The 12,780-nt window shown below is 41.4% G+C and overlaps 1 protein-coding gene across 2 annotated transcripts in view; it reads right to left on the bottom strand.

Annotated features, from left to right (window-relative positions):
• Positions 1–12,780, bottom strand: part of Il1rl2 (interleukin 1 receptor like 2) — a 39,258-nt gene that overhangs the window by 11,846 nt on the left and 14,632 nt on the right. For both annotated transcript variants that reach the window (XM_021198901.1, XM_029539046.1), the window contains exons 5-8: positions 11,491–11,653; positions 9,162–9,233; positions 3,955–4,084; positions 3,109–3,245 (exon numbers count right to left, since the gene is read on the bottom strand). In XM_021198901.1, the coding sequence (XP_021054560.1) occupies positions 3,109–3,245; positions 3,955–4,084; positions 9,162–9,233; positions 11,491–11,653 (502 nt within the window). The remainder of the gene's footprint in view (positions 1–3,108; positions 3,246–3,954; positions 4,085–9,161; positions 9,234–11,490; positions 11,654–12,780) is intronic.

Here is a 12,780-nt window from a genome sequence, read left to right as displayed (position 1 = left end):
TCTCTAGCTGCATATGTAGCAGAAGATGGCCTAATCGGCCATCATTGGGAAGAGAGGCCCCTTGGTCTTGCAAACTTTATATGACCCAGCACAGGGAAGGCCAGGGCCAAGTAGTGGGAGTGGGTGGGTAGGGGAGGGTATAGGGAACTTTCAGGATAGCATTTGAAATGTAAATAAAGAAAATAATAATAATAATAAAAAGATGTTCACAGAAAGAGACAGCCCACCCAGACAACCTTCTAGTCATCCTGCTCCAGATTAACCAAGTTAAGAATCAAATGGCCAGATATCTTCAGAAGCAAAAAAAAAAAAAAAAAAAATTGAGGAAGTCAAATGAAGAAGTCACCAATGAGTAAACCAAAAAAATTTAGACTTAAGAGGGTGAGGTTTCTAAGAACTCAAGGCAAACAAAACAAGGTATGCTTGACCAACCTCAGAAAGCTACCATGTGAGGCTGTGGAGTGAGCACCCAGAGAAACCAAGAATATGTTTACCAAGAGTTTCCTAAGTAGGGTTCAAACAAAAGAGTGAAGAGTCCCTCCTACTCCCCCATGACTGGCAGGTGTTAGCTTGGTTTTTCTTCTTCTTGCTGTTGTTGCCTGGATATGAGATTTATTACTGAACAAGATTTGGTAGGGTATAAGACAGCACTGTGGAAGCCTTCAGAAATGCAGAGCTCTCTCTCCTTGTCCAGGGGACCACGACTGAGGATCTATTTGACACCACAGCCATCAGGAATGAGCTGCTTCTCCGCAACCATGTCTTCAGATTCATCTGCCTTAAACTTAATGAAGCCCCACTTCTATGAGATGTGGATCAATGTGAACCCTGGCCATTGTGCTCTGGGGGTTTCCCAGTGGCTCCACCTAGACCTGCCTGGAGCCTGTCAGCCCCAGCGCAGGACAACATCTTGTTGTTGCTGATGATATGGAAAGGATGGAGCCTCACTCGGATATGAAAGACACCTTTGCCACAGCTCTTTACCATGTGCCGGTTGGCACAATCAGGGGCAGCCTCCAGTGCTTCGGAAGAGAGCTGTTCAGATTCATCTGACACCAGGTAGCCACAAAGTGGGAATTCATCAACTTTTGCTTCTTTCTGGCCCAAATCAAAGATGCAGATCTTAGCATCAGGGACACCGTGGGGGTGGGGGGTGGGGGAGAACCTTTGGGCGTGGCTTGTTCTTACAATATCATTAACACTGGGCACTGGACTCTTCTGGTGTGTCTGAAGACAGTGGCAATGTACTTATACATATAAAATAAATAAATTGCTCTCTCTCTCTCTCTCTCTCTCTCTCTCTCTCTCTCTCCTTTTCTCTCTGAGTAGGTCTCCCACTTTCCTTTCCCCATCATGACTTCCCTGGCCTCAGTCCTTGAGGCTTCCCAATAAAGCTGCCTACTTATAATATTTTTTTAAAAAGTGCTCTTTTCCTCTGTCACACCACTAACAGCCCTATTGAGGTGTTAACTTGTTAACTGGTAATGTTAGCCCCTCTGAGCCTAAACTTTGCCTCAAAATTCTTCCAAGCATAGTGCTTCCGGGTACTTAGCCTGAACAGAGTCTGTCTTGGCCATCTTGGGACTAGGTAATGAGAGAGCAGATCTTGGGTTCAGACTCCATCTTAGAGAACCTACCTGACCTAAGGTTGAACTCTCTAGCACCAGTTTCCAGGTTATTCCCCAACAAACCTATGTTTCCAGGTCACAAGCCCGCCCCTGACACTTCACTCCCTAACAACCACCAGTCAGGAGAAAAGCGGAAGTGAAGTTTATGGTTTGGCTCCCAGCACCAGCCAATTACTTCAAAGGGCAACAAAATTCCATAACTGCCCCCAACCAGATGCGTGCCAGGCTTGAAACCCCCTCGCTTACTTGCCATTTCCTATAAAGCCTTGTCCTGCTGAGAGCTAGGGCCTTCACCCTCCCTCTCTGCTGTGTCAGAGACTTCAGTATAGTCTCATTGGAATTTCATTTGCAGTGTAACTGTTAGGTGCATTTTGTGTGTATATTGTGTTTGACAATAAAAAAGAAAATTCCAATTTGTTCTCAAAATATTTTCCCAACCATAGTATAGAAAGTACCACCATGAGTCTCAAATTATAGAGACAAGAACTCAGGTACTGGGGTGATCGATCCCACAGCCCCCTGGTGCTGAAGCCAGGACTTAAACACAGAAATGTTAATGATTAAACCCTAGGTTGGAAGCACCCCCACCATCTATCCAGATAGTAGAATGGGGCAGGTGGGGCAGATGTAGCAGGCAGGCCTGAGGAAGACAAGACAAATTAGTCAGCCATTGCCACGAGATAAGAAAATAAGAGGATCAAGATGATACCAGATAGTACTGATCCTATAGTACATGGAAAATATGGGGGTATATTTTTAAAAGGTAAGAAAACCAAGTTTAGGAGGTTAAATATGTTCTTCGTCTTTGTCGTTGATTCCATAGACCGGTAGAGAGTGGGTAAGACCATGAAGTTGCCTTGAAGGAAGAGAGATGACAGCTGGATAGGAGAATGTTTTTGCATCCACCTTGGGGTGATAGTGGAAGCCACTGAGAGAAGAAGGTTGCCAGGGGTGAGCATATAGCAGTTAAGGGAGTGCTTGTCAGTGAAAACCTGAGGAAGGAATGTCTTGAAAAGCCAGGACAAGCAGATGTGCATACAGATGAGCCCGATACTCCTCCCACCCAACCCAGCCACAAGGGGCCCAAGAGATCAAGACAAGGAAGCCATACTGCATGCCCACTCCAACTGATGTAACTAGAGACAGAATGAGCCTAGCCCAAGGTCATGAAAGTGAGGGAGAAACTGCACATTTTTCTGGAATTCCAGTGGGGGGGGGAAAAAAAACAAACAAAAAACAAAACAAAACCCTCAATGTCTATGAAAATGACTCAGCCCAAAACACACTTTGATAGAGTCACAGCTTTATCCCAAGACAGCTTCAGACACAGCACCATACTTAATGAAATGGTGTGCCTGAGTTCTCTATTTGGTGCCCCCTGTTGCCTCCTACTGAACATATGACATCACTTCTCGCTAGTAAGCCTTCCCTGGCCATGGTTTTCCACGCTCTGAGCAGCAGATGACATGCTGGGTATTACCTGGGTGTTTTAGAATGATGTAGGCTGCGGACACTCCAGCATGACACGTGAAAGGACGGCCATAGTCCTCCATTTTCACTTTTAAGAATGTGATGTTCACTGTGTACCGAATGTGATCCCTCAAGGACATGTTGGTTCTAGGGAAGGAAGATTCAGCCATTAACACAGGAGCCATCACCCAACATAAGGTATAGCTTATCTTCTATAAATAATATGTTTGTTTGTTTGTTTTTCCCTAGAGAACTCTCTGGTCATTATTTTAAACGAAGAATACATATGAGAGTGATGCAATGTACAGAGAGGTTCTGTAGGTGTAAATTTGCATTTTCTCCTGGAAAGTGTGGTTATGCTAAATACAGAATCATGTGCAGCTCTAATGGGCATCTTCTGTTCCACAGACTATAACCCAATGTATCCACACAGCAAGCCTCATCCTGAGCACTACTTCTGATTTCATTTATATCACATATAATCGTAGCACTGTAAGCTGGGCTTGAGTACCATTGACTGTGCACAGTCTCACATGAGAAACCCTGCAGTGATCTTCATATTGCTAATCCCACACTTAAGGCCAGCAACTCCCAGTGTCACTGAATGGGACAGGCTGGATTTGAGTGACAGCTGACATACATAAGCTGCTTCTCTAAGCTGCAGTTCAAGTTGCATTGACATTGATTCAGTCAAAAACATAAACATCTTGCGTTTGCCTGAACAAGATGCCTGGCTACACACAGCGTGTACTAATCGTTAAAAGACAGGAGCGGAAATGCAAACTGGAGTGGAACTGTCCATGAAAAACAGTGGTGCCGGCATATCCGTATGGGTGGAGCAACTCTTGCCACCTACTCGATTCCTTCCCGGATGCGTTTGGAGTCTTTGTAGTAGTCATCCACCAGGGTGTTGTTGACTCTCCAGCACCTCAGGTTTGTATTCTCCTTCGTGTCTGTTATATTGCAGTTCACGATGAGGGTGGTGCCTGGAGCAATCAAGTTAACAAACACTGACTGGAAATGCTACAGATTTCTCAAGTTGTCAGACTTGTCGACATCGAGTTAACAAATACGCCTTGCTCTTGAGCCAGCCATGTCTTAATTGCCAGAAGCACCCCCCCAGGTTGATGTCAATGTGCCTCACTCTCCTTCTGTATAAAAGCCAGGAGGAGCAAGGAGAAGCCTTTGTGCTGTGAAGGGATCTGCAAGCACTGCCCAGTAGCCACACCTCTGAGGAGAGTCTCCCACAGCATGAGACGTAAACTGTACTTCATCAACACCCAGAGACAGCAGTGAAGTACTTTACAATCTACCGAGTGCTTCCTGCTCATTTCCCTCTAGGTCGGTGGTGCAAATATTTGAAAGAATCAAGCAAAGCAGAAGACTGGAAGGTGGTCCTTGTGTGTTAGATGAGAAACTCGGGTTCAGACAGACAGATAGACAGACAGACAGAGTGACTTCCTCTAGGTGATACGTGCTTTGGAGGGAGATGTGGGACATAAGCTCCAATCCAGTGATATTCTCATATTCACAGATGTGTCTACTGCCTCCATTTTCCTCTGTCCCTTATCCCATGTCCATATGTGTGTGTATATATATATATATATATATATATATATGATAACTCTATATCATTCAGTCTAATAAGGTCCACTTCATCTTTCAAGAGGAGTTCTTTCTCCTCTGTGGTAGTTTACAATTTATTCTAATGTATAACATGTTTAATAAGAACCATGGAGTATAGCTAAGTATTTGCGGGTTATAATAAAGTAAACACCTAGACAATCTCCTCCATGAAGAAAGCAGAATAGTTTGAGAATTCTGAAGTTTCCCATACTCCCTTTCCTTCCTTTATTTTGCACTGCTTGCATATTTATTCACAGATTCTAGCTCCTATCGCTTAACATTTATCTTCGGGGGCCCTTCTTTGCTGTTTCATAGTGGAATATACTTCAGCTCTTTATTTCTTCTAAAATTAAGACCTATCATTTACATTTCATGTATTTCTAATATTTAATACTTGATTGAGAGTCTTCTTGGAACTCTCTTGTGTATGTTTCCTGAGGCTCACATGAACACATCCCATGTATATATACATATACATACATATAGACATATACATACATATATATACACATACTTATGATCCATATACCTGATAGGTACCCATAGCTTCCCCAGCATCGTGTTGGCTACATACAATAGTCAGCTTCACCAGATGGTGATGGACTGTCTCCTTGAGGGTTGTAGCAGCCCGTACTCCCACCTGCACAGTGTACTGTTGCTTAGATACTCAATAGTACTAATGCCCAGACCACTCTATTATAGATGTTCAAGCCCTAAACTTAAGTTGTATTTCTCTACATGGCTCATGAACAAACAGCCATCGTGCATTTTATTGTCCATGTGGTTGAACACAGCTTATTTTCCCTCCTCTACTAGGTCCTGTTTCCTTTATAAATAAGAAGAGGTTATGATCAGTTATTATAAGCATGTTATTCTGATCCAAAGGTTTTGTTTTTATACTTTACCATTGTCTTTCAATAATCAGAATTTTATTTTTGACCGAATCTTGTTTAAATATATTTCTTTACAATAAGGGTTTGGTAAGTCCCAATTTTTAAAATATTGACTACTTTAAATATCTTTTCTACTTTAAAGTCATAAAGTTGTTTTCCTAGAGATGTATTTTTCTGAATACCATATTCAGGTCTACAATCCATTCAGAATTATTTTTATATTACATGATGGAGAAGTCAGGTTTCATTGTGTTCTCTATTACATCTAATAGGCAAGTTCTATTTATTATTTTTATTTATTATTCTATTATTATCTTAATTTCCCAGTCCAGTATGGTAGCACACCTAGTACTTAGGGAGATGGAGGCCAAGAGATCAGGAGTTCAAGGCCATCCTAGACTACATGTAAGTCTCTCTCTCCTTTTCAAGATTATGACTTGTCTACTTCTCTGTAGTCTTTATCAAAAATCCAGAAGTCTGGTGTGTGTGAGTCCACCTCTGGTCTTTCTCTTCAATTATTATATAGAATTTATAAATTTTTTAACCTCCTAATAAATTTTGAAATCATTAGTTTTCCAATCTAGTTTTTAATCATTTAAAATTCATTGATTCTTACAAAGTCAAAAAATGTTAGAAAGCTATGGAAGAGAACACAGCAATCTGATTTTTTTTTAAAAAAAATCTATTGATAAACCTATAGAAAGGTCAATACTTGCCTATGAACAGTGTTCCTCTGTGTGTACAAGTTTTTTTAAAGCCATGTTATATTAAGTATTTACATATCCAAAGATGAAATTTTGTTATTACACCTCTACTGACCTAGAATAAAGCTTTTGCTTTAACATCTGCCTTGATATCAACATAGTTATACCAATATTCTTGGAAAAAAGAGTTTTTGGTGCCTCAGAGAAGAAGGAGAGTCCCCAACGGGACAAATGTTTGCCAACATGTAATCCTCTATAGTACCTGTGTCCCCAAGGAAACAGCCTGGCAGAGCCATTTACAAAACATGTAATGTCAAGATATTATACTAGTGATTCAAACATGTAAAACCAGCTCTAAACATTTTATTGTATCAGAATAGTCTTAAAGAAAAAAATACTAGTTATTGTGGCATTTTAGATAGTTTTCTTAGAATAGTTACAGAGATAAAAGATCCTTCCATATTATTATGTTTATCCTCCTTCTCAAAGACTCCAGGTTCCCTGCCTCTCTCGTGTGAATCTGTGTGTTTTTGTATGTATGCTTGGGTATAGGTATGAGTTTCAGGAAGTTTGAATGTGTGTTTGTGTGTGTGTGTGTGTGTGTGTGTGTGTGTGTGTGTGTATTGCATGTGAAGGCCATATATGAACCTCTGGTGTCATTCCTCAGAAACTGCCCATGTTATTTTATTTTATTTTATTTTGAGTCTAAGTTTCTCATTAGCCTGGAAGTTACCAAATAAACTAGGCTGGTTGACCAGTAAGCCCGAGGGATATCCATGTTTTGCCTTTCCTAGGAGCATGTGCCACCACACCCTGCTTTTTTTCGTGGTTTCTAGCGACCAAACTCTGGACTTCATGCTTATTCTGCATTTTGCCTACAGATCTCTCTCTCTAACCCAGTGGTTCTCAACTTTCCTAACCCCGAGCCCCATTAATAGAGTTCCTCATGTCCCAGTGGACCCAACCATAAAATTACTTTTTAAAATTTTATTATTACTTCATAACTGTGACTTTTCCTACTCTTATAGACAGTAATGTAAATATCTGATATGTGACCCCCACAATGGAGTCTTGACCCACAGGTTGAGAACCACTGCTGTAACCCCTGCTGGGAAACAAAGCCAATTAAATTATTAATAGCTAGTCTTTGTAAGGGTCTGTGAAGTCTGTGGGTATCCACATGTCAAGGAATCAGTACATCAGTGTGTTGTTAGGGTCTTCATAGCTCTCCAACCATTTTAGAGAGTCTAAAACAGTCTAACCTGGGCCTTCCAAGCAGATTTGTACATCCTTAACACTGTCTGTTTTGCAGACATTCATGTTTCTAAGTCTACTATTTGGTGCTTGAATTCCCTGGGGGTTTCTGTCCTTCCCACCACACCCTTAAACCAGCTCTGAGACCTTGTCCTTACTATCACTCTTAGCAGGTAATACATTGTTTCCACTTTCATCCTTGTTACTTAGTTGCTGTTTAGAAAGACGTAAGTGTTTTTATTATTTCTGCCCTTTATAATTATAATGGTTTTAAAAACTCAAATGTCTTTTGGAAGCAGCACTGGCCACATGCCACTACATTTGATTGACAATGACTCTCTGTCACTATTTTGTGAATGGACTCTATGACTTAACTTCTAACCAAGAAAGCTAATAATTAGAAAATATGGTTGTTTAAATTTTCTTTCTTTTAAATTATTTAAATTCAAATTCAAATAAATAGGAATGGTATATTTTTAAATAGTACAATATGGTGTTTCTATGTGTTTGTGTTTACCAAATAAACTAGGCTGGTTGACCAGTAAGCCTATGGAGTAACTAAATCCTGCTGTACTGGCTGGTTTTGTGTCAACTTCAAACAAGGTACTGTTACCTAAAAGGACAGAACCTTCTGCCATGTTGTATTATTCTTGTATTTCTAAGACCTTTACCTTTATCTATTCGATACATGGTGGCTTAAAAATGCTAATTTTCTAGGCCTGGTAGAGCAGTAACTTGGGAAGCTGAGGCAGGAAAATGAGAAATTCAAGGCCTGCCTGGAATAGGAAATGAGTCAAATTTAGTCTCAAAATGAAGAAGTGAAAAGACTCGGGATAAAATCCAGTGGTAGACTGCTTGTCCAGTGTGTATGAGTCAATCAATATCAACAAAATCAAAGGGTTTTGAAAGGCATTGTAGTTTTAATTAGAATAAAGTGACCCAATTTATTTACTATTTTGGAGTTTGAAAGGTTATTATTAGGTTGAAACACCCAAACTAATTTTTATGATAATTTTTGTAAATTATACCTTTCCAGTGTTGTTATTTTTAATCTTTTGGATCATGCACTTTTATATGTCTCTTAAAAAGCATGTTATTGGACCAATACAGTGCTAACTGAATTATGGTATTGACTATATCTGAGGAGTTTTCTTTTAATGAAGAATTGGTTTAATTGCCCTCTTTCCAGAAAGTTATTAATTTGGAGTTATCATTGATCAAAAGTTTGTGAGTCTCTGTTCTGAAGCATTGAATTTTTGGTCTCTTACTGTGTAAATGAAGGCTGTAATATAGTTCTTTGACTCCTTGGATGTATTTTCCAGTATGAGATAATGTAAACCAGAATTCCTGATATAGATTACTTAGTAGCTGGAGTTTTATACTTCAGTAATCCTGTCTGTTTTCATTGCCTTTGTATTCACAGAAGTCAGTGAGACTCTCCTGGTGAGATCAGGCACATCCAGAGTTGGAAATTACACATGTAGGGGGGGCTGTCTCTACCTTGATCTTTCAATGCATCCATTGAAATAAGTAGGTGCAGTGAGCTTTACCTATGGTAACTGGACAGCTCCAACAGTTTCACTTACCGAGTGGAACTTCAATGGAGTTGTTTTTTGGATACGTGATGTTAGGGATCCTTCTTCCATACTCAACTTCCTCTGATAAGAAATCACACCCACCGGGATTGAGTTAGAACCACAGAAACCATATACTAATGTAATGACAGGAAGAGAAGACCTTCCAAAACATTGGTTAAGAAAAGTCAAAAGTCAAGAGTGTGACATCAGGATGCCCAAAATATCGCCACTTTCTGTAAAAGCTGGGTAGCCAACGATCACCACCTACTAGATCTCTCTCTCTCTCTCTCACATACACACACACACACACACACACACACACACACACACACACACACACATACACACACACACATGAAACCAGGAAACCATTCCAGTCAACCACTCTCTCATCATCCTACTGAACTTCACCACACAGCCTAACAACTTAACCTTCCGATACTTCATAGTCGTCTCCTCTGCCTTCACTTCTGAGCCATCTGTTTTCTGTTCTCTACTCCTTTAAGGTGCTCGCAGCTTGAATTGCCTTCTAGAAGACAGCCCTCAGAAAGTCTTAACTCCAGAACTCACTCTCTGAATTCCAGACCACGAGAGGTTATAGCCTATTCTACTTCTTTTGCGTGCCTCATGCTCAACTTGCTGAAGACCAAATCTCTCCAACACCTATTTCCCCTTGAGCTGCCTTGTTGTATTGCCTGATGTCACTTTCCACCCAGCAGCATACGCCCAAAAGCCTAGAACCCATGACCTCTTCTCTTCTACTGAAGTAACCCTAAAAGGTGGATGCTTCCCTTAGGAAATGCTTTTGACAGTATCTGCATCTCTCCATCGTCCATGCTATCACATCCTGTGCCTGCATGATGTCTCACCTGTACATCTGCACCTTCCCACTAACCACTGTCCTGATGTTCTCCCTGGGGGACAGCCAGCTACTTCAGACATTAAAAGCACACCAAGTTGCTCTCATGCCATCGAACCCACTGGCTGGTTGCCATTGTTCTGAGAGTAAAATCCTCACTTCCCTGTTTGTATTTCAAACTCCACCCATCCCTCACTCCTGACTGAGTCTCTAACCTCATTACCCTCTATGATCTCACCAGCTCAGCCCAACCTGTTTGTCTTCCATTCCTCAGACACAACATGGTTGCTCTTGTTCTGAGGCCTCCTCAGTTTCCTGCCTTCTGTCTGTAAACACCTTAGCCATTCTTTCAATTGATGTACTATCCCTTGGGCTACCTATCTGCTCCTGTGATGGCTTCCTGCTGCCTAAGGGTACAACTCCATTAAAGAAAAAAAAAATGCTATGTTGTGGCTGGAGAGCTAGTTAAGATGGTAAGAAGTTAAGCCGCTTCCTGATAGGCCCTGGGTGCAGTTCCCAGCACCCACATGGTGGCTCACAACCACCTGTCCTCCAGTTCCAGGGGATCTGATGTCCTCCTCTGGCTCCCTTAGTCACAAGGCATGCAAGTAATACACAGACATATATGCGGGCAAACACTGACACGTATAAAATAAAAATTAATCTGAAAGGAAAAGAAAGCTGCATTTCCTTAGGTGCAGCAATAGTATGAAGACCCAAGTAGAAAAGCCATCAAATAAGAGAGATGAAGTCTTCATTTAGTGTGTAGGAAAGAAGGAAAAGCATTTACCCGGGCACCAGAGGCCCTACTTCTTGCCCTGCCGATGGTTCTAATGAGCTCTGTGGTTGTTGAAAGTTGCTCCTTCCTGACTGTACAAGAATCTGCCCAAGCTGCTCCTCTAAGACACTACCATACAGTCTGCAGATTATCTTTCGTTCAAAGACAGTGGGTGTTGGTGACAGGGCAGTGACATGGCTGCTTCCAAAAGGACTGGCCTGACACAGTACAAACGGTAGGTTATCTAAGAACCCTATCCAGAGACACTGAACCCAAAAAAGTCTGAAGCTGCAGCAAGACCAACCTTAGACAGGCCCAGCACAACACACAAACAGCAGAGATGATGGGAAATGAAGGTCGTATTAGTACTGTCTACATTGTGGTGGACGCTGACTCTTTGCTAAGCACCCAGGAAGTTCTCCCTTTTACATGATCTCTTTCAATGTTCTCCAGCTAAGAGTTTTGAATATTCTGTTTTTAAAGGAAAGAAAAGTGAGCTGTTTGTGCCTAGCTTGTTGTGCCCATTGGCCTCACTCTCTGGCACCCTGATCTATCATGAACATGGCTGGGGGCTGTGTACAATCAAGATCCAATCTCCAAAGCATGAAGCAGAAAGCCATCTGGCTCCCATAAAGCCGAGAACCAAGCAACCATATTTGAAAACAACAACAACAACAACAACAACAACAACAACAACTTACTGGTGTCCACAGCAATGTAGTTTCTAACGGTGAAGTGTCGCCCCAGGTGAGTCAGCCTGGCTGAGCACGCATAGCTCCCGCTGTCCTCCACGGCAATGTTGTTCACAAGCAGCCTTGCTCCTGCAGGACTGTACTTCGTCCCTGCTTTAATCTCCTCACAGCCCTACAGGCACACACACACAAGAAGGGAATGAGTGAGTCTCTCTGGCAGCATTAACCTATGGACTGTGGGGAAATGTGTCTATATCGCTGTTTCTCAACCTGGGGGTTGCAGCCCCTTTGTAGTCACATGTCAGAGATTTACATCTCATATGATCTATAACGGTAGCAAAATTGCAGTTGTGGGAGGAGCAGCAAACTAATTTTATAGTTAGAGGTTATCACCACATGAGGAACTGTATTAAAGGGTCACAGCCTCGGGAAGATTGAAGAACCACTGCCCAATATCTACATAGTCACTTACAACCTAAATCTTCGATATTAACCATCTAACCAGAAGACAATGCATAATATAGATAAACAGACAGATAGACAGAGATGATTGATAGATAGATGATATACAGATTGATAGAATGATAGATAGGTAATAGACGATAGATAGATAGATAGACAGACAGATAGATAGATATGACCGAGAGAGAGAGAGAGAGAGAGAGAGAGAGAGAGAGAGAGAGAGAGAAGAAAGAAAGAAAGAAAGAAAGAAAGAAAGAAAGAAAGAAAGAAAGAAAGAAAGAAAGAAAGAAAGAAAGAATAGATGACAGATGCATGGATGGATGGATGGATGCACAGATAGTTAGGATAGTGAGGTTAATGGACAAAAAGACAGAGGTTACTGTACTAGTAATGATTTGTCACTTTAACAAAAAGACTTGACATGAACAACTTAAAGAAGACGAGATTTAATGTATTTGTGACCTCAGAAGTTCTCTGTCACGAGAAGTGTGTGGTGGGGCACAGGAGAACATACCATGGAGGCCAGGATTAGAAAGAATGACAGCAGTAATCGGCTTTCTCTTTTGCCTATTTGTTTCATCTGGAGCACAGACTATGGGATGGTGCCACCCACATGCAGGGCAGGTATTTTCCTCTTATTAGGCTTCACTGGAAATACCCTGACAGCCACACCTAGAGGTTCTCTTTAAATTCTTTGGCACTTCTCAATCAATTCAAGCTGACAATCAACATAGAGAGAGAAAGGGAGGGTAGATGCTCATCACTTAGTCTCTCTCTCTCTCTCTCTCTCTCTCTCTCTCTCTCTCTCTCTCTCTCACACACACACACACACACACA

Source organism: Mus pahari, chromosome 5 (genome assembly GCF_900095145.1).
Source record: "Mus pahari chromosome 5, PAHARI_EIJ_v1.1, whole genome shotgun sequence".
Classification (NCBI taxonomy): Eukaryota; Metazoa; Chordata; class Mammalia; order Rodentia; family Muridae; genus Mus; species Mus pahari.
The sequence above is the reverse complement of the archived record's forward strand: the minus strand, read 5'-3'. Positions and strand labels throughout refer to the sequence as shown.